The 21,177-nt window shown below is 38.2% G+C and overlaps 1 protein-coding gene across 3 annotated transcripts in view; it reads right to left on the bottom strand.

The window, feature by feature from the left end:
• CLTRN (collectrin, amino acid transport regulator) overlaps window positions 1-17,002 on the bottom strand; it is a 47,459-nt gene extending 30,457 nt beyond the window's left edge. Inside the window, exons 1-4 of one of the 3 annotated variants that reach the window (XM_079123283.1) lie at window positions 16,938-17,002; window positions 13,141-13,202; window positions 12,767-12,825; window positions 7,697-7,782 (exon numbers count right to left, since the gene is read on the bottom strand). In XM_079123283.1, the coding sequence (XP_078979409.1) occupies window positions 7,697-7,782; window positions 12,767-12,825; window positions 13,141-13,198 (203 nt within the window). In that variant the 5' untranslated portion in view covers window positions 13,199-13,202; window positions 16,938-17,002. Of the gene's footprint in view, window positions 1-7,696; window positions 7,783-12,766; window positions 12,826-13,140; window positions 13,226-16,937 lie in introns of all 3 variants that reach the window. The other 2 variants (XM_079123282.1, XM_079123284.1) reach the window with 2 other exon arrangements.
• Between the last annotated feature and the right edge of the window lie 4,175 nt (window positions 17,003-21,177).

The raw sequence follows: 21,177 nt of genomic DNA, 5'->3' as shown, positions 1-21,177 counted from the left end.
TCTTTCTTTAGTGTTCTGTAGTTCTCATTGTAGAGGTCTTTCACCTCTTTTGTGAGATTGATTCCCAAGTATTTTATTTTTTTCGATGCTATCGTGAATGGGGTAGTTTTCATAATTTCTCTTTCTGAAGATTCATCACTTATGTATAAAAATGCATTGGATTTATGAGCATTGATCTTGTAACCTGCTACTTTACTGAATTCACTTATGAGCTCTAAAAGTTTTCTGGTGGAATTTCCTGGTTCCTCTAAGTATATAATCATATCATCCGCAAATAGGGATAGTTTGAGTTCTTCTTTTCCTATTCATATTCCTTTAATTTCCTTGGTCTGTCTAATTGCTCTGGCTAGAGTCTCAAGAACGATATTGAATAGGTCTTCTAATGTCTTAATGAATAAAAAAGTAACCCATTGATCTACAAATGTCAACCACATAAATAAAACTGAAGAGACATGTTTGTATTTTGGTTAAACATAGGCAGTTGATCTAGGAATTAATAAGCCCACTTCCTAAAGTTGTAAGGTTGTGGGAAAAGGACCAAGGGAAAGCACATCCCCAAAGACAAGACAGAAAGCAAAGGTTGTGTATGAAAATGGAGACACCCTTATAGGCTGGGGCTTCCTACTTGCTTGGATGATGCTATGCAAAACTAACTGATGTCTTGGCTTCCCCAGAATAAGAAACTGAGACCCACTAAGAGGCAAAACCCAGCATAGGGAGCTACTTCTACTATGGCCATTAAATGCCATATCAACCATGGAAGAATTTTCCTAGGGTACTAAGGAAAAGAAGAAGAAATGAGGGGGTGGGACACTGTTTTCTTGTGTCTACTGTATACAGGCCTTGATTTAAGAGCAGGAAGTTAAGCATGCTTCATTCACTCATCAACATTTACTGAGAGCTAACCTTGATTAGCCAATATAGTTAGACTTCCTATAGTCTCAGGTGCAAGAGTTTAGGGATGCTTAGACCCTTCAATACCAAGGCCAATGTCTTGAGCTCACTAGAACATTAAAAACCAAAATGGAAGCCAGTAACTCCCAAGACGCCAGAATTTGCACATAACTCCATGCCTTATCTGAGAATGGACCCAGGATGTGAGGAAGGCAAAGGGCTTCTAGATTTCATGTAGCTTGTCTAGTCTTTGTCAGGAGGGTCTATAATCTCTGCCCTGCTTTGAACTTCACAGTGTCCAAGCAAAGAAAACACTTTTAAATTCTGTGAGCAAGAAGATAGCCAAGGAGACTACCAAATAAATAGTTTGTTGACCTGCAACACAACAGAATTCTCTGGGTCCTGGAACATGAGGACAAAGTCCAAGTCCATACCCTGTGCTGTGAGCTCCTCTACTCCTTAAGGGACTTAGTGGTTGTAAAATGAATGAATGGAAGAAATATTTCATTCATTCATTTCAATTCTAGAAATTCATTATTTCTAGAATTTTCTCCTGTAAGACCTTGTGAAAAGGCTAGGGTTGTGGCTCAGTGATAGAGCACTTGCCTAGCATATGTGAGGAACTAGGTTTGATCCTCAGCACCACATAAATATAAATAAACAAAATAAAGGTATTGTGTCCATCTACAACTTAAAAAATATTTTAAAAAAGACCTTGTGAAAAACTAAGTTGAGTAGGGGCTGCAATAAGAAATAAGGGAGGAAAGGAAGGCAAAACTCCCTTACCCAGACTCAAAAATTTAGACACAATATAACACAAAAACTATAGTGAAAGAAGCATCCTGGATATACTATAGATGTGGTGATCCAAAAGGAGTTGTAAATGTGGGACGGAAATGGTGCTTAAAAGGAAGTAACATGAAGAATAATTGTAGAAAGTTCGGTAGTTAATTTATTAAGGAATAAAATGATAACAGTTCCTTCCAATTATAGATCATGCACATCTTGTGTGATTTCCCCTGGTCTTTCTTCCAAATGTGACTACAATGAATGTCCTTCAGGATTTGTGGGGAATGGAAAACCAATCAACCAATAAGCCCTTCTTGAATTAAACACCTTTTAAAAGTGTGTTTTGGGACTAGGGATGTGGCTCAGTGGTACAGCACCCACTTAGGATGCACAAAGATCTGGATTCAATCTCCACCAAAAACAAAAAATGTAAAGTATGTTTGATGTATTAAATAAACTGAAATGCCATTAGCACCACTAAATACAAATCCTACATTTTCAATTTTTAAATATGGAGTCTGATGGAATTGAGTTCACTAATATAATTATTTTGACCAATGGTTTTTCAATGAATTTATTTTTTATACCTTAATTTTATTCATTTATTTTTATGTGTTGCTGAGGATTGAACCCAGTGCCTCACATGTTCAAGGCAAGCACTCTACCATTGAACCACAACCCCAGCCCCTGACCAATGGTTTCACTTTTTTTTGGTGGGGGATACCGGGTATTGAACTCAGGGGCACATGGCCACCAAGCCACATTCCCAGCCCTATTTTGTATTTTATTTAGAGATAGGGTCTCACTGAGTTGCTCAGCACCTCGCTTTTGTGGAGGCTGGCTTTGAACTCTCGATCCTCCTGCCTCAGCCTCCCCACCTGCTGGGATTACAAGTGTGCACCATTGCACCTGGCTGACCAATTTTTTTAACCAATAAATTATATTAACACATACACAGGTGGTTTCTTTAAGCAAATGGCTACAAAGAAGGAAAAATGCTCCCTCCCTCTCCTAAAGTCTGAGAAGCCCTGGTCTGAAGGTAATTCTCTAAGAATTGGCTCTACTGCCATTTCTCAATGGGGCCAGACAAGGCCACCGGTTTCCAAGGAGTGGTAAGAATCAGGTTCTTGTTTCTGGAAATCAGAAGAAATAAATGGGAGCCAGGCTGCTGTTTTATAAGCACAAGACTGTTAATCCCCTTACCTTACTGTGGATACAAGAGCATGTTGTTCCTTTTTGGATCACAAGATTTATCCTTGAATAATTAAGTAGAGGAAGAAATCCATTACATACCCTAAACCATTTAACTCAGAGAAAGCCATGCCTGAGTTACACTTCTAACTCTATTGCTAAAAGTAATAAATTATCTAAATGTCAAATTTTGCATAAACTATACAGATAAATTTCTCAGTTTCCCTGGGAAATAGACTATAAACTTTAAGTGTAGATCATAGTTTCCTTAGAAAATTAGAACATTTTAAAAATTCTGTGAAACTCTTAGTAAATCTGGCCTAAATCATATTATAAATAGTTGAAAATACTGGTTGCCATCATCAATCTAACTCCCAAGAAAAACTAAACCTAATCTAATGAAACGAGAGATTACTTTTAAATTCATTTTTTCATCCATCTTCCATTCTGCTTCTAAGAAAACCCAGCAAACATCAAGAAACTGATTTGTCAAAATTTGTAAATAATGATGGTTGAAGGAATTGCCTGATTTCTTTCATAGTTATTCTATCTTCCTATGTCTACCACAGCCAAGTTCAGGGGTGCAGGCCTGGGGTGTACCCATCCTCCTAATCTCATGCCCAGCACAAAGCAGGCCTTCAGTGCAGGGTACTTAATTCCATGGCGCTGACCTCCTCAGTCACGATGAAGGAAGAAGTAGATGTTTCTCACACCACTGCCTTTGGCCATCAGTCAGTGCTTTCTTTATCACCAAATGACATCTGGAGCAGATGGGGTAGCCTTCCTGTCACTTCCGGCTCCTCATCAAAACTGCCCTCCTGCCTCGAACCCACAGCTGCTCTCCTTCCAGCAGGTCTGGCTCAACCAGGGATCCTTTGTGAGGGCTCCAGCCCTTTACCCTCCAGGCTCCATGTCCGCCCTGCACACACTCCCCTCCCCCAGCTTCATTCTTACTCATTTAGAAGTGGGGGGCAGGAGGTGTGGGATCAGACAGACAAGCAAAGGCAAAGTGCTTTCTCCCTGGCCAGTGCCCTCTGTGGCTCCCTCTTGCTCTTAGTGGTCCTTGGTTGTGATGGGCATCCACATGCTCTCCATTCAGAGTGCTCCTGGGGGCCTTTGGGGACCCCTCTGGGGACCTCTGCACTGCAGGTGCCCCACACATGGGTGATGCACTCTGACTTCTTCCAGTCTCCCCACCCACCTGTGGCTAGGTCTCCAATGGTGCACCTCCAGCCTCACTCCACCACCTTGCCTTGCCCTGCAGTTGATTTTCTGCCCAATAGGCAGTGACCCTATCCAGTTCCTGCTGGAAGCCTCCTCTTGGGCCCAGGAATGTACTCAGGTACTGACTGTTCAGAGAGCTGCCCTCTCTCACCCCAACCGCAGGTGGCTCAAGCCAGCCCTGCACCTTTAGACTTCTCCAGCTGAGAGGCTGGTGCTGGTTTCTGTCCCACTGCACACTCAGTGACTTGGGATGCCCTCCTATCTCTAGAAGCCTAGCTGCTGCCATTCTGGTGGCAACTGGAGAGAGTCCTGAGAATTTCTTTGATCAGGGAGCATCCAACCAGGAAATAAAATGTCAGTCTCCCTCTCCCAGATTCACCCTCTGATTCTATCAGTTCTCTACCCGACTTGAGGTAGCAGGCAAATGAGCAGGGATATCACTGTAGATATATAAGCTCTGGTATGGAATGGGCACCATCTAATCCTCATGAACCCAGCTGTCTTCACCTGACTGGCTGCACTGGTGTGTGCACAGGAACCCATTCTCCCTCAAGCCCCGTGGGGAAGGGAACAGAATTCTCACAGCCCTCTCTTCAGGCTCACACCCACTGCCCCTCTGACCCTCTTAGGGAATCCCAGGCTTGTCTTCCACCACCCATCGGGTCATGATACCCTGACCAGATCAGCTCTCTGGGAAATCCTGCGGGGATGCAGCCAGGACCTCTCTTTAGAAGTCACATTCTCTTTCTGAGCCAGTCATATTTTTATGCCTTAAGTATATACCAATTTAGGTCTCCAAATATGAACAGGCCTCCTCAGGAGAGAATGAGCTCTGTATCACTGGTGATGATCAAACCTGATGTGAATTATTGTATAAGGAGTGGTTCAAAGGTGGGTGGAAATGAGAGAGGATTCATTATTCTGTTACCTGAATATCTTTAGTTTCAGTTCATGAAATTCATTTTATTCTTTGTACTGAAAAGCATCTTCAAAGTCTTTTGCAACATTTATGGATAATCAAGGAAGGAGAAAAAAGTAATGAATAAGCAGCCCATGTCCAAGATTTGGATCCCTGAAATTATTCTAGAAAGCATATTTGGATACTCCCAGAATTCCCTCTGCCCACATTGCACCAAAAGACCTCTAAAAGTTGATGATTTTGAAACTGACCCACTAACTGAACTACTGGTACCTTTCATCCATTCACTACACAAGAAAAAGGCAGACTCTCTGCAAAGTGAGTTTCAACCCTATCTTGCATTACATATCCCCTTTCGCACAGGAGAAGCCTGTGCATTTAGGAATGCAGCTTGTTTTTTATGGTAGGGAATGTAGAATACAGCCCAGTACATGTATTACGTCTCAAACACATTCTGCTTATCACTCTTCTCCCTGACAGCAGTATTGCCAGGACTCACACTGCCTGAGCCTTTACAGAAGAACTTTACTGATCCCTGTTCTAGTGTTGTACTTTTTGATATTTACAACTGGCAACAAAAGCTTCTAGATATCCTAGGTATCCAATTCCAAGTAAAATGCATTTTGTGTAACCTGTTCAGATATTCACAGATTCTTACAATGTCTTAGGTTCTGAAGGAAAACATTCCAAAGGTGATTTCTTCAATATTAATCTGAAATGTTACATATTTAGTTAATTTTTCCTAAGAAAGGGAATATTTTGCATAGCCACATACCAGGTAATATGAAGATACTTACAGGAAGTAATGAATACAGCAACGTATAAAACCTGCTTACAAGAAGTAGTAGAGAACACATAGAAACCACATGGGTTAGCATTGCCAGATAAGCAGTGGCTTTTATTCCTTTTCAATTTCTTGTAATTTGATCACCTGTTTTTACTGAAAAAGTTATAAATAGTTGTGAAAAGAATGCCGCAGTTTTACAGCATAAAAGTAAATACTTTTTCTAAAACAGGAACCGAATTTACCTAGGGTAAAATTTTGTTTTACTATACATCTCCTTGTAGTTTTTTGAATCATGTGGAATATTTAAGTTAAAAATATACATGGGATTACTATGTCAAATGAACTCCAATAAGTATTATATATAACTATAATGCACTAATAAAAATATTGAAAAAGTCTTCTATAACCTGTTTATTTGTTTCAGTGATTGCTGAGAAAAGGGTATTCAAATCCAAAACTATGATTGCAAATGCTGTAAATTGGTCAGTTTTGTCTCATGTAGTTTGAAGTTCTGCTAAGAAAATAAACATCTGAGAATAAAAAAAATACAGATAGGTAGGTAGATAGCAGGACACAGTGGCACATGACTGCACATGCCTATAATCCCAGCAACTCAGCAAGCTGCAGTATATATATACACACACACACACACACACACACAGTATATGCAGTATATAATATATATAATATATATTATATATAATGCACATGTACATGCATGCACACATGCAAATACATATACCATGTATTTATTTTGCTTCCTAAAATTTCACTCTTCTTTTTTATGCTTTATATTCAGAGTCCATGCATCAGATAGATATCATGAGTTTGAGGGAAGCCAACCAGGTTCTGAATAATTATAGCATTCAGACTAAAGAATAAAGCAGATTTTTAAAAAAGAATAAAGCAGATAACAGACCAAAACAATATATATTATATAATAGGTCGGAGGATATGACTTTGATCAGCAGGATTGTCTTCCTAATTTTAAAAAAACCTCCTGAAATTAAGTAAATTTACCCATACTGTCTCAGAGAACTGAGCTGAGGTTGGTGTCACCATGTACCAGAGTAATATGTGAGATACTGAACACTCCATATGTGACACCTATCAATCTAAAGCTCCTCAGCTGTAAAAAAAAAAAAAAAAAAAAAAAAGTATAGTCTTACTTGTGTGTATGTCTCCCCATGCCAGTGGGATCTGGTTCTGTACTTAGCTAGAAAGTGACACTGAGAATGTCTGGTGGGAGGCGGGAGGGCAAGCTAGCTCCCAAGGAGAAAGGAACCCACACCCAGGTTCTCCTTCCAGCTTACCAATCAGATAAGACATTTACTCTTAAAGGGAGGCATGAGAGAAGGAGCAGAGAGATACCAGGAGTGTTACCCTCATCACAAATAGTAAGGAAAGGAAATACCATAAAGAGAAGATTCCTCCAGAATAATAGAAAAAAATGTGAAACTATTCAAAATTGTACTATGTGCTTTTAAGAAAACTGACAAGATGCTATGATAGACACCAATTAGGGAAAAAACCTATACTTATTTCAGCTATTTTCAAGATGAAAATAAAGTTCTTTACTACCTATCTATCCATCTATCCACCCTTCTTCAAGGACAATTATACGTATACAATGGAAACAGAAAGCTTAAGACATATAGCTGTGATTTTGGAAGTCAGTTACCTTCATATTGTCTATTGAACAAAAAAAGCACCATTGTAACATGATGTAAGTGGTAAGCCAAGTTACATTACAAAAGTTCTTTTAATGTTTAATAAAAATGTGGATCCCTTAAAATTGGCTAAAAATTATTTTCAAGATCAAGGATCAAAATAATCCATTGTCTCACATAATATTGCAAATAGTCAATTAACATTTTGTACTGTTTGCTTACTCTGTTGTTTCTCTGTTGGGAACTTTTCTCATGGAGAAAGCCACCATTGCTCTGAAGAGGTATTCTTCATTTGTATCCCAGACATACTGACAGAGAAGGAAAAGAGAGATATGGGGTTAAATATGGTCCATTAGTTGCTATGCTCATTCTCATATTCTCCACACTCCCATCCCATCTTCTTTGTACACAGAAAACAAGAACATGATAAATCATGTACCATAACATCCAGAGTAGGGCTTTTTAGACATTCTATAATTCCAAATTTGGTATGTTACCTGTTGTACTGTCTTTCTTAGAACCTGCAATATTAGTAGCCAGTCAGTCAATAAGGCATTTGGATAAATCATCCTGGCCACATATAGGCCATTCCCTTCCTCCCTTTCTCTATTCCCTCATAAACTGACTTTCCCTCACAGTTTCCTTTCCTTATTCAGATCAGTAGTTTTTTTTATTAGTTCTTTTTAGTTATACATAATATTAGGATTCATTTCAACATAATTTTAACAGTATGGAACATAATTTGCTCTAATTCAGTCCCCAGTACTTCCCCTTTCCTCCCCTTCCTTCCTCCCCCTCTTCCCTTCCCTCTACTGTAAGGATCAACAGTTTTCTTAGTTGGAAACTAGGTTCTAAACTCTAATACCAGAGATTGTAATCAAATTTGGAGAGAGTGTCTTTATAGAGATGATTAAAATAAAAGGAGGGTGTTAGGGTGGGACCTAATCCAATATTATTGGTGCCCTTAGAAGAAGAAATTTGGACACAGACTCACAAAGGAAAGACAATGTGAAAACACAGGAAGAAGATGGCCATCTACAAGCCAAGAAGAAAGGTCTGGAATGGATCGTTTGCACATGACCCTCAGAAGAAACCAACCCTGCTAACACCTTGATCTTAACTTCTAATCACCAGAACTGAGAGAAAATAAATTTCTGTTGCTTAAGCCCCTCAGTCTGTGGTACTTTGTCATAGCAGCCCTCGAAAGTACATACAGTATATTTGACTCATTATGTTCGTTCATATAGCAAATGTAAAAACCTGAGGTAAAAGGGGACTGGCATGTTTAAGGGCCACCAGGAAGGTAGTGCAACTAAAACAGAAAAACAAAGGGAGAAAGTACTAAAGGCTGAGGGAAGGAGAGGTTTGGGTTGGGTAGGGGTTGGTATATCATGAGAACATTGTCAGAATTTGGGTTTCACTCTGGACTGAGGAAACATTTAAAAACACATTACTTCCAGTTCTCTTCTGGTGGAGGGTGGAGAGTAGATAAAAACAGGTTATACTAAATGATAACAAAAACATATCACTCAATTACCTTCTCTGGATAAGAAGTTTTATAATCTTACCTCTTCTCTTTTTCCTAAATACTACCAGATCATATTCTTCAAAATTCCTTCAATCACTTCTTCTTCTTTTTAAGTTATTATTTCTTCTTTTAGTTATACATGGCAGTAGAATGTATTTTGACATATCATACATGTACCCATTCTTGTGGTTGTACATGATGTGGAGTTACACTGGTCACATTCACATATGAACATAGGAAAGTTATATCTGATTCATTCTACTATCTTTCCTAGTCCCATCCCCCATTCCTTCCCTCCATTCAATCACTTCTTCTTTACCTTTTTCTCTTTCAGTCCTATCTTATATAACTCTGTAATATGATGCCATCAACAAAGAACAACTCAATATCTTTTCTCAGGTACAAGTATTGAATATTGCACTTTAATCAAATATAGATACTATATGAAATGTTCCTTCAATCATTTAAATTGAACTTTTCATTTTGTATTATAGTATGACAGTTTAAAAATAGGTAACTGGTTCATGGCATAACACCTAGTTTTTAATAATGTATTTGTTTCCAAAATCAATTTTACCCAGAATAAGAGTAACTATAGTTCAATTTACTAAGAACAAAACATAAAGAAGAAACTCGTCCAGTTAAAAACAGTACACAAATGCTATTCAAACAGGGATGGCTTGTTTTCAAAATGGGGAGATGGGGAATGAGCCTGTTCAAGTATAGATGAGAATGATAATCCCAATATAGCAAATGACAATGAAGATGTTAGGTAGAACTTGTCAAAGCATGAATTTAAATTGCTTTTCAGATCTTGGAGGTGATTTGACTTAATCTCCTGTCCTTTCATTGGTTCCTCTTAAAAACAAGAGCATGATTTGTTTCAGCAGGAGTCCTGTTTGGGTCACAGAGCAAAGCCCCAATTATTTGGATCAGAACAGGACTACATCAAGGTGGGTATCCTGCCAGTGGAACCAACTTATCTTGAGTAAGGGTGGAAGGATTGAAAGCTAGTGCTGGAGGTAGCATATTTCCACGAAGGCATTCAAAATGCTTCACTGAGTCTCTAGGTATAAAAGCAATCAAGCACATGTAGTACATAATAAGAAAATGGACAATTTAAGAGAGGATAAGGAAATAGGTGCCAAAACTTAAACATATGAATAATTTCTGACCCCAAATTCCACTCCTGGGTAAGCAGTTCTCCAAAAAGAAAGCATGTGGAAAAGATATGTACAAAAATGTTCACAGCAGCTTAAGTAACTGTTGCATATATACTTGACACATAACAGGTGCTCAAAAAAGTATGTGAAGCTGAAAACATCTTTATATGTTTATCACATATGACTCCACAGATTACCGGTTCATATTAGTTGTTATTTATTCATCCATTGGTTCAGATTCCTTGGTTCCTCATTTCCATAACATTTATGCCAAGGCCCTAATGTCCCAGCTCACCTTGCTTTTTGCATACATCTCAGGACACTCAAAACATGGCTAAACCCATGTGTTAGGTGAGTAACATAATTGGAGAAAGTCACAAAACAGGGCTTGTTGGCTTAACTCTAAATTCATAATGACCTACCCCCAAAGTGCCTGGGAACCCCTTAGTTTTCCTCTGTCTCTGATGGCTCACATGACTATTTCAATCTCTTACAGGTTCCTAACTTACAATGCTTTCCTTCACACCTCACTTTCACTAGATACTGTTGCTTTATAATTTACAGATACATCTCAAGTCATCAATTTTAACTCCCTCATCCTCCTGACACCAAGATATAAAACTTCCTCCATTGACACACATCCTGTCCATCTTCTCCCTTGAAGGACCAGACATGCTGTTCCTCTCCTATCAATGGCTATCCCCTCTACCCCCATTAGGAATGCCTCCCGGGCCCCTCTGAGAATCTAAACAATATCAGTTTCCCCTCTCTCTTCTGTGTATTCAAATCTACCTGGAGCCTGTCCAATGACTTTTTTTTAAACCATGCTCAAATTTTCCCCACGGAGACAACAGTAAAAATAAATCACTTTGTTCACTCTTCCTTTCATTCATGTACCATCTCTCTCCTACCCTTCAGTCAAAATGCTCAGAGGAGTTGTCCATACTTCTGTTTCCACATGTTCACCACCCATTTATACGTCACTCCATTTATAACCCTCCCTCTAATATCTGCCTTCTGGCTCTCCCAATCCACAAAAGCAGCTCTCTCTAAAGTGACCACTGACTTCCACATTGCTTAACACAATGAGCGTGTTTCAGTCTTCCTCTTGGTTGGCCTCTCAACAGCATTCGAGGCTCTCAAACACTTCCTTCACATTAAAACAAAACTCCTTAACGTGGTAGCCCACATATTCCCTGACCTGGTGCCTGGTCCCTTTCAGAAACTAAGAACATGGTGATGTGCCATTCTGCTTTTCACTGCCCCAATCCCAGACACCTCAGCCTTCCTTCTGTCCTTCATGCTTGGCAAGTTCCTTCCTGTAATGAGGTTTCACCCATGCTGTTCCCTCTGCCATTCCTTCTTTTATCCACTTTGACTCATGGTTTAGACCTTATAGAAGTGTTGGATTCTAAGGACCCTGATGAGGCCAAACCTTGTAATACTGTCAAGATTTCACATTTGCATTTGCTTTACTACATCTTTAATGGATGACTGCTTCCCCACTTCTATAATCCCCCTAGGGCAGGACAAGTCTGAATTTAGTGTCAATGCATCTCCACCAATCCAGCATGGCACCGACTCTAAGGATCTTAGATGAGAAACCCTATACGCTGGGTTAGGGGATAGGGTAGAGAGTGGATTCTGCAGTCAGTCTGCCTGGATTCAAATCTTACCTCTATCACTTGCTGGCTTAAGATCCTGAAATGGTCACTTCATTTCTTTGCATCTTGATTTTCTCACCCATCCAATGGGAATAAGAGTACCTACACTACCTTTTCCAAATAGTTGTCATAAAGGGCTACGTGAGCTGATAGGAGTCAAGTGCTTGGAAGGTTCCCTGCTAAAAACTAAATTAAGTTCTCAATCAATTCTGGCTGTTATTAACAATTATAACTCACCAAGTGAAAATAAAATAATATGTTGGTGGATTGGCCTGCAATAGAATACCTCTAAATTCTTTTAGCACACTCTTTTTGGTTTCTAGCGTAAAGCATCTTAATGTCACCTACTGGGGGAGAAATTTGCACATTACACTGGGAAGCTGAAACTAGAATTTGACAATATGATCTTATTAATTTAAGTAGTCTTTACTGTTTCTATATCCACAGAGGCCTTGTAAGTATTTTTAAACTTCAGTTTCATAAGTATACATTACATATTGACACTTTGGTAGAATTTAAACTTTATATTAGAATTGGAATTTTTGTGCTATGAAAGACTTTATGTATGTAATACTGTTCCTTCTTTTCCATGACTAGAAAACAAGCTGACAAAATTCAAATGACCACAACAATGAGAGGCAGAGCCAACCCATACCCTCAGTCTCCTTAGGTACACGATGCTGGATTGAGAGGTTCAAGTTTTCTAAATTGTTTGGTATCACAAAACTTCACGTTTTCCAGCATATACTATAGCATACACTTCAGGCAAGCCCACTGTAAACAATTTCTATAATTTACCTTTACTTTTAGAAAAGACTTCAAGTCTTTAGAAATAATATATTAACATTACTATGCAGAGAAAGGACCATTATCAGAGAAAGAAAGCACAGTCATTAGCTAACAAAATTTAAAATGAACATGCAGGTTTTCCACTTACTGCTTTATCTCCAAGAGCTGTTCTGATACTGAGTCTCACTTTAAAGGCATTTTCTGCATCTGCCAGAAAGAAAAAAGAGCAGTAAATGATAATAAAATCTGCCAAAACATAGCCCATTAAGGCCTAGTATTTAATGAACTAAAATCAACAGAACACAGAACTACAAGTAAACTGCCCCTAAATGCCCCTGAAAGTTCAATGGCAATGATCTTAGATGACTTAAATTTTCTTTAAAACTCTTAAAACAGTCACAGGCTCAACTTTTAAGCCACAATATGCCTGCAGATTTAGAAAATTAAAGAATTCTTTCAGTCAATGACTTGTCAATCATTTAGAAAACTGTTAGTCTATTTTTAAGTTTCAAGGCTACCTACCTGGTTGACAGAGTTCAGCATGAATAGCAGTCACCAGGAAAAAGAGGAGCCACAACATTCTTCTGGATGGAAAACACAAGGCAAACTGAGAAAAAAAAAAATCCACCCTCCACTTAAAGCTGCCTTAGCCATTCTGTGACCGGATTAGAATATCAGAGAAATCTAAAAGGTTTAATAATTAACACTCATACACTTGGGTTAATACTGCCATAGAAGCAGGCCATCTCCTGTCAGTTATTTACGAAAATCTGTTTGAAAAACAGATTAGTTGTTTTTTCCAAACTCTACCTCAGAAGAATGTTTCCTCTGCTGACAAAATGGGGATCCGGCCCCCACCCCTTCTGTAACCGCCTGGTTAAGTGCACAATGGAAAGAATGGAGTCCTCTCTGGAGGTTTTCCTTGGCATGAACTTTCCACCTTTTTAGGGCTAAACCACCTGGTTCATAGATAGGCTTTCTGAATTTGGGACATAAATATCACTCCTTTCTATCTCTGGAGAACAAAGGATACACTTCCATGAGTGTCCTCACCTGATTCTCACCTTGGCAGGTAAACATCCAAGCTCAGCTTCCACTTCAAACAAAGGGGATGGTTTTGTTTAGCCCAAGGGTCTGACCATTATGGAAAATCCAAGTTAATGGTATGGAATGGTGCTGCCCAATGGAACATTCTGCTCCTCTGCTTTGCTTTTGTGATACTGGGGATGGAACCCAGGCCTCCTGCGTGCTAGGCAAGTGCTCTACCACTGAGCTGCATCCTAGCCCTAAATGGGACATTCTGTGATGTTGGAAATGCTCTGTGCCTGTGCTACCCAGCATGTAGCCTCTAGACATAGGTGGCTACAGAGCACTTGAAATGGGGCTAGTGCTGCTGAGAAACCAAACTTTTTGTTTCTATCACTTAATTCAGTTTAGCCACAGTGGCTAGTGACTGCACTGGTCAGTATAGCTATGAAACAGTGACTGAGAGCTACCTACCATGAACTAGGTCCACTGGATTATCCTGCTAATCCTCAAAACAACACCTCAGTTGTTGTAATCACCTGACCTCTGAGAGAACCGAGGATTCTGGTGTTCAAGAAATTGGCAGCAATGGTTTGAGTGGAATGGGTGTCCCACCCTTTACTAGCTGGGTTGACTTACACTAGAACCCAGCTCCACCACACTGAGCCACACTGCATCTATGGTCCCCATAGGTCAAAATGGAAATTGCAACAAAACCCCAGAGATGGTCTGAGCATTAAGATAATGAGTGTAAGATAATGAGTGTACAAAATGGAGTTTTACTCAACCATGAAGAATGAAATTATGGCATTTGTTGGTAAATGGATGGAACTAGAGAATATTATGCTAGGTGAAATAAGACTCAGAAAGCAAGGGTCAAATATTTTCTCTCATATGCAGAAGCTAGATCAAATAAGGGGCAAAAGGTAGGGGGAAGTTCATGAAAATAGAAGGGAGATCAGTGGAGCAGAGGAAGAGGACTGAGGGCGAGGGAGGACGGACAAGAAAAGAGAACCATGGAAAAATGAATCTGACCAAGCAAGCTATGTCCATATATGAAGCTAATTTCACTTTTATGTATAGCTATAAAGCACTAATTAAAGAACTGTAAAAAGATAATAAGTGTAAAAGACTCCCCTGGTGGGCATCCTACTGACACCAATAGAAGTCTCCCAGGCCCATGTCAGAGTTTTCCTCATCCAAGTTGCCTCTTCATGAATCCAGTCCCCAGATTCCACCTCTTTCCTCAAAAATCGTGAATGGAAAAATTAGATTGGGTGCCACTGAGGTTAAATAGGAAATTGCGATTTTTAAAGCAACAATGAAGAAAATATGAATTATGGCACTTCTGCAGCATTTTAGAGACACATTGTTTCCCTTTCCTTGTAGGGGTGAAATTTCATTGGAGATGACCCATTTCTATTAGTACAATTCACCTGAGGAAGCTTTTTCTCATCTCCTTTGCCTTGGCTGCAAGAACAGAGTCAGAAAAAGCTGTACCACAGGGAGAGGCTGCCCAGAGTCAGCCCAGCCAGTCTGGCAATTTCATTGTGAACTGCAATGGAAATTTCCTAGAAGAGCTGACTTAACTATCCTCTGGAAAAAAAAAAGTCAGACTAGATGAAGTTATCTGGGGGAGGAAAAGTCAATACACATAGAGATAGAGATTATAACAAAGTATTCTATTTGTAGAGTGCCTGCCTAGCATGGGTGAGGTTCTGAGTTCGATCCCCAGTACTGAAAAAAAAAAAAAAAAAAAAAAAAAAGAAAGAAAAAAAGACATATCCTGAAATAAAGCTATCCTTTTATTTCTAATTACCAAAAATTCTTTTTATCAGTTATTGATATTCTGTTTATCAATTACCTTTTTATTATCTATAATTATTATCATAGTGTTTTTACCATTTCGTACATTATATTAATAAATTTCTTTATGTTTATTCAACCCTTAGGCTGGGTTTTAAAGTTTATTTTTGGCATACTGCTGGAATTAGTTGCTGGATTTTCCCTTAAGATTTAAAAAATGTATTTTCTTAGAAGAATATCATGTAGGTTCAAGTGCTGATTCTTGAAGTGTTCCTCCTTTCCAGGACCTTACACTATCACCTTGAATATGATGTAGAAAGATTTCTAACATTGCCCATGAAGAATGTGGACCATGCATATTATAGAGGAAGAGTTCTTAGAAATTTTTCATTTCTTACATGATCATTTATTTTAGGTTTTTTTGTTTTGTTTTGTTTTCTTCCCGGTGGTGCTGGGGATTAAATCCAAGACCTCATGTTTGCTAGACAAACATTCTACCAATGAGCTACATTCCCTAGCCCTGGCTGTTTACAATTTCTAAGAAAATATTCATTTTATAAAGATATTCCAGTAATCTCATGGACTTTCTGAAATATTTCCCATAAAATACCTACATTTGTTGCTATGCTCACTTTATGTTTTCTAGTATATATATTAATTTTTCTCACTTCCATTAAACTTGTCAAAGGTTTATCTATCTAAGTTGCAGTTTAATCAAAGAACGGGGTCACAGATCTAATTTTCAATTCTGTTCCGTTTCCTGATTCATCATCTTATGTACATTTCTTAAGTCCTTACTCCTGTGATCATTTTATTTCTTATTTTTATAACTCTTGAGTTAGTAGGCTCATTTTTTTTTTTTACTTTCTTGATTAACAATTGCAATATCTAAGGTTATGAATTTTCTTTGGTCTACTGTTCTGGCCATATAACATAAGGCACATAGATGTAAAGTGATCTCATTCTTATTTTTTTAATAGTTTATGTTTACAATTTCGATTTTTTTTCTATATCCCAGTAATTGCCTAGAAAAGTATGTACAACCAGAAAAAAAAAAAAAAAAACACCAGCAACAGAAAAACCACCAGCCCAAAATGGAACATTCATAACACAGGCCTTTATAGGTCCTGCCACATGAATGAAAAGACAAACATTCAAATGACAACTATGGGCTGCCAATAACTTAACTTTACGTATGAAGATGCCACAAGTTACTTATGACATGGAAGGAAGTAAAAATAAATTGTTAAGTAACTTGATGGAGATCTCAATAAAAGAGATGGAAAACAGAACTCTTGTTTCTCAACATAATATCTTTCTTTTCACAAAACACAAATTTAGTGTTTGTTTTGATGTATAAAATTTTTTTCAGTACTGGGGATTGAACTCAGGGCCTCATGAAAGTAGGCAGGGGTCTCTACCCTTGAGCTACATCCCCAGTTCTTTTGAATTCTGAGATAGGGTCTCTCTAAATTGCCCAGACTGACCTTGAACTTGTGATCCTCCTGTTTCAGTCTCTGGAGTTGCTGGGATTACAGGCATGCATCTGGAGTGAAGCACAAATTTTAAGTAGTAAATTTCCAGAGGATTTATATTTGTGTTACTTATTTCATAAACTGCTCATTTCAGCAATTTCACATGAGAGCTTAATGACTTATTAGTAACCATGGCAATCTTGACAAATGAGGCAGTTTCATTCTGAATATGTTACTATTTACTTCTAAATGTTCTAGACAGCAGAAATTAAAAGTTTAGATTACCGTTGCCATGAACATCACAAAAAGCCACCCAGTCTCCTGAGACAGGATAAAGAAATTGATTTCTCTGTTTTTTTATATTCCACTACACTATTGCAAAGCAGTTTCTAGGTACATAACTATTGATCTACTGCTCAGGGGTAAATAAAATATGAGATCACATGAAATAAAAACATTTATGCTATTTTTGACTCATGTAAGATGCCTTTTAAAGTTCACCAGAGTTAAAAGCATGTGAGGATATGTAGGCTCCATTCATCTGCAATAAAACAAGAGGTAGGGAGGGCCAATGCCCCTTTTAAATTTGACACCAATTATTCTGCTTCATTGTCACAAACAGGAATGATTTTATGCTCTTTAGAGCTCCAGTTAGTAGTAAGATGCATGAGCTATGAGAAATACACAAATGAACCAAACATAGTCTTTGTCATCTAGAAACTTACAATTTTGTAGGACAAAAAAGTAAATCACATCAACAAAAGATGCATGTACAAATATGAACAAGATATTTTTGTTTATTTGTGAAAATATATTTTGTATTTTTCAATCAGGGTGATTTTGTCCGCTGGAAGACACTGGCAATGTCCAGAGACATTTCTGATCATCACAAAGAGCACTGAAGAAAGAATCAGCTGGAATCAGATGAATGGAGACCAGGAATGCTGCTAAATCAACTTCAGAAACATTATTTAAGCCTGTATCTGCTAACTTTGTTTCTTGTTATAATTGGGTTAATGGAAATAACTCACACAAGGAAAGACAGAATATAAGAGAACCAAATTTGTGAGTGAATGTTGTATGTTGTGTGTGTGTGTGTGTGTGTGTGTGTGTAAAACTAAGCATACTATAAGACTATAATATTATTTGTTCTATATAATGTGATTAAAAATAAGCTCAATTATCTGTTTATTAAGAAGGCTAATGAGAAAGAATAATTTCCTGGTTATTGGAGCCCTGGGCACATATGAGCTGCCAGTTCAATAACCCTTGAAGAGAAAGTGCCAGCACATTGGAAACTCAGTGTCATAGAAAGACCTTCCTACCTTACATTGTCCTTTGCCTGGTCATTTACACTGCTATCATTTCCACATTAAAATCTTCATTAGCTCCAGTGTCAATGTAAGAGACTCCAAACTCTGAATATGAATCTATTGCCAATGTGATTTACTTTCATGTCCTACAAAACTGTAAGTTTCTAGGTGGCAGAGACATTTGGTTCATTTTTGCATTTCTCATAGTCCACGAATAGTTTCATAGTTTAAGGAAACTGAATTGATTAATGTGAACCATAAGTAGAATTCTAATAAGCTTGAGACTATGGGAGTGAGTATAGTACCACAAAGTACACTGGAATTTTATTTTTTCATTCCTAGCCAGAGAAAAACAATTTCCAGTATCCTTGATAAACAAGGAGCCCTGGGCTTTGAAATATCTTCATCTCTGTTCCCCTACCTCCTGCCATTTAAAAAAAATTTTTTTTAGTTGTTCACAGATCTTTATTTATATGCAGTGCTGAGAATTGAACCCAGTGCCTCATGCATGCTAGACAAGCATTCTACCACTGAGCCACAACCCCAGCCCCTCATGTCATTTTTAAGATGAGAAAATCAGCTAGGATATTTGAAAAGCTCATCAAATTTTGTAGGTTAATCAATAGCCATGACCATTATGTACTTTGTCTTATTTTCCACAGGTTAACATTTTTGTTTGTCAGAGAAAGTTAATCACTACTGCTTGGAAATAAAAATTAATTCAGACAAACTAGGTGAATGTAATTCTGCAAACTTTTTATACCTAAGGTAGTAAATTAAAAAACATTCTGTTTTTTAAACAGAATGTTCAAGTGTCTGTGTGACTCATCATGACATGGAGACCAATATTTTATAATGAATCTCATGTAGTAAAAGCAAAACTTCACTGACATTTCTTCCTATGTTTCTGTTTCCACTATTTCTCAGATATGCTAAACAAAAATTATGTGACACTATTATTTTGACTTACCTCCTGTACTAGTCCCAAAAACCTACACCAAACTAAAATAGAGTCGGTCATGCTAAATGCCACATAATCAAATTGAGACTTTAAGGAGGCAGGTACACTGCCAAAACAGACCAGTTTTTCTTGAAAACAGGAAATCCTAGTCTACTTGGGTTAACATACGTAAGAAGGAAGTCCTTCTGCTTTAACCCTTATGAAAAAGTAACCCAAAGGAATTTAATATTAACCAATCAGTATTTCTTCTATTGTTGTTTCCTTGTTTCCATCTTACAAAATGTATTGTTCTGCTACTGCCCAGTGAGAGCTTTCACCCTATTTTGTAGAATGGAGGATGCCTGATTCATGAATCACAAATAAATGCCAATTAGATCTGTAACTAAATTTGTGGTAATTTTGTCTCTGGATAGTTCTGAGTTTTCTCATGGTTTGAGCAAGTCATGATTTTTTTTCTAGGTTAAAATTATTGCAGACATTCTGTAATGAGACAAGGAAATAATAGGAATTGCTATAGTTGTGTGTTATGCAATAATAATAAGCTGTATTTGGTATTTGCCTGAACTTGTAAAACTAAAATAAAGGCGCCTGGTGACAAACTTGCTGTATGGCAGGATGATACTCCTGAACAATGCTGACATGAACCTTTATCTATGATTTGAGTGGTGGCTCCTAGTCTAGTTATGTTCTGGTCTTCATTAATGAAAAAAATTCATTAATGAAGACCAGAGCATGACTGGGCTGAAAAATCACTACTTAAACCCCTGGACTTTTGGAGCAAACAGTCAGCAGCACTGTGACCAGAGGACTCTACATCGCTCTGTCTCTTGACTGCCCTGGCTGTTGTCCACTCCATCACTGATTGCTGGTCGACCATTGTCACCGAGGTCAGATGACTGACCATGCTCCCGCGGTGACGACTGCCATCCAGCCTCCAGCTTATCGGACACCTGAGGGCATCCAAAGACATCTGAGTAGCTGAGAGGGACTACAGCTGAGAAGAATACCGTCAGTCTTGCTGACTGACTTCCTGGCTAAGAGACGTTGCATTGAGTAAGTCCATGGGGATTGGACTCTAGGTGAACAAGGGAGTGAATCTTCAATGTATTTGTGACTTGCTATTATTAGGAATGTTGAATGTGCATTCCATGAATAAAATCCTCTTGTTGGAACCAAACATGATTCCTCTCTTACTCACTGCTCGCGACACATTCTCTATGGTATAGTATTGTCCATCCTTAATATTCTATTTTGCTGCCAGCTGGAGGTCACCCAGTCATGTTTAGTACTGTCTATAGGTGCTTCCCTTGCCAACCTCTACGGAGGGAGAAGAAAGCCATCAGGTCATGTAACTTTCAGGCTATATGTTCTTATTTTCATAACAGAATCTTAAACTGCTCTAATTCTGGTTGATACAAAAGATGTATAAATTAATATCCCAGAGTTTCCACTCTAGGGTGATAGTGAGCAAAAATGACCTGATTTTCATTAAAAGCCTCATAATGAGAAATGTTTTGTGGACTGCATAAAAGATGTGCACACAAAACCCCTATTACTGAAATCAGAGATGCTAGATATGCTGTTGTAGACACCCATCGTGTGCCCACAAGAGACCTTATTAATCTAATACAGGACTTTTTCCTTCTGAGCATGGACTCAGCCACAAAACTTTCCAACTCAGTTATTCAGCCGGCTAATATAAATGGACAAGACTTGACATGTGAGTGGAAACTTATTTGCCATCCAAGGGAAAGAAGATCTAAGTATTACCGTGAATTAAACCAGAACATTGAGGATCTGAGTACTTACACTGGAAAGTTTGGATGTTCATGAAATTGATTTAATGCACTATGTTTTGTGATCATGACATCAGTTTACATACAGAGGATATTTGGGTAAGTCCATATGATACATATTTCCCACTTAATGAACAGCATCGTCATAGTGAGGAATTGGCATTTCCCTCTGGGCTAAAAAG

The sequence above is a fragment of the Sciurus vulgaris genome (assembly GCF_902686455.1).
Source record: "Sciurus vulgaris genome assembly, chromosome: X".
In the NCBI taxonomy this organism is placed as follows: Eukaryota; Metazoa; Chordata; class Mammalia; order Rodentia; family Sciuridae; genus Sciurus; species Sciurus vulgaris.
Note: the sequence above shows the minus strand (reverse complement) of the source record. Positions and strands in the feature narration are given on the sequence as shown.